The sequence below is a fragment of the Dendrobium catenatum genome, unplaced genomic scaffold (genome assembly GCF_001605985.2).
Source record: "Dendrobium catenatum unplaced genomic scaffold, ASM160598v2 original_scaffold_10601, whole genome shotgun sequence".
Classification (NCBI taxonomy): domain Eukaryota; kingdom Viridiplantae; phylum Streptophyta; class Magnoliopsida; order Asparagales; family Orchidaceae; genus Dendrobium; species Dendrobium catenatum.
The window spans coordinates 1-1,522 of NW_021329061.1; the positions used below are offsets into that span (position 1 = coordinate 1).

At 33.4% G+C, this 1,522-nt stretch overlaps 1 protein-coding gene across 1 annotated transcript; it reads left to right on the plus strand.

Moving 5' to 3' along the window:
- Positions 1-444: 444 nt before the first annotated feature.
- On the plus strand, positions 445-876 carry LOC114578399 (3-oxoacyl-[acyl-carrier-protein] synthase I, chloroplastic-like; the record flags this gene model as incomplete). Its single annotated transcript, XM_028691550.1, has 1 exon — positions 445-876. A coding segment is annotated over exon 1 (432 nt), but the record flags the coding sequence as incomplete, so codon positions are not given.
- Positions 877-1,522: the final 646 nt, after the last annotated feature.

Genomic DNA, 1,522 nt, shown 5'->3' on the forward strand with positions numbered 1-1,522 from the left:
AATAATAACATGCATATGGACTTTTCTTTATGACTATTAAATGATGTTCTTGTCCAGATTTTGCAAATCCAAGGATATTAAACTAGAAGAAGATTCAGCATTTTCATAAATATATTAATAATATAAATATGCAAGAAAAGAAGAAGAATTTACTTTTAAATTCAAAATCAATTGATATTTTATATGATTACCCTTTTCTTTTTCAGTCATAATAGGAATTCATTTAAATTGTTGAACTCGTCTGTATTTTTCTATAAAATATTCAAATTATTAAAAAATTCAGTTAAAAATAGATAAAGTTATTATCAACTAAAATTATAGACCTATTATTAAAATCTTATAAATAAAATAGTCTCAAATATTTCATTTCATAAACATATTATAAGTTATTTTGGACATTATTGTTATTAAATTTATGATAAATGAATTTTCGTATGTTAATAGATGGACAGATCGAGAATAGGAGCAGTGGTGGGAGCAGGAGTGGGAGGCTACACAATCTTCTCCACCAAGATGGAGAAAATGATCAAAAGAGGATATCATAGGCTGTGCCCATTCTTTGTCCCCTGTCCTATCACAAACATGGGATCCGCCTTGCTCGCTATTGATAATGGACTGATGGGCCCCAGCTATTCAATATCTACTGCATGTGCTACAGCCAATTGCTGCTTCTTCGCCGCCGCTAATCACATAAGAAAGGGCGACGCTGATGTAATGATCGCCGGCGGTACGGAGGCGCCCATTCTTCCGATGGGCATTGCGGGATTTTCTGCATGTCGGGCTTTGTCTCTGCGCAATGCTGAGCCTGATAAGGCTTCTCGTCCATGGGATAAGGCCCGGGATGGGTTTGTCATGGGAGAAGGATCTGGAATTCTGGTTAGTACGTATAATTGGAAAGCAAATGTTATCATATCCTCATTCAAAAAAATAAATAACCCACTCCTGTTTGTCCGGGTGGTGAAGAGCCAGCTGGACAAAGTCTAAGTCCCTAATTCGAATCCCTAATTAGCAAGCAGTGAAAGCCTTAAGTGTGTGTACAAATTGTACATACTACTGTGTACAAACGACGTAGCACGTTCTCATCGGAGTCCGGACATGATCTAGTCTAGGTTCAACGCGTAACAATTTCTACTAATAAGGATAAGTTTTTAGTTTTTTTACTTCTAAGATAACAATCATAATATCGTTCGCCTCTTCTTTTCTTAGAGCTTTCTCATTACCTTTTTATTGGTGAAAAGTTGTTTTTTTTTAACAAGAGTTACTAAGAGGCTTTATTTGGGACAACATTTATATATACTATTTTCTAAAGCAAACTTTTAATATAAAAATTTGTTTAATTAATTTTTTTAATATTAAAACATTACTTTACAGTACAATAAAAAAGTTATCCCAGATGAACCCTGAGTTTTTTTTTCTCACAACGACTTCACAATCAATTTATAAAACACTATGGTCATTCCAAACAGATTCTAATTAAGTTTTAATTATGGTGACTTATATTAATTAGATTTTCTTTGAGCTA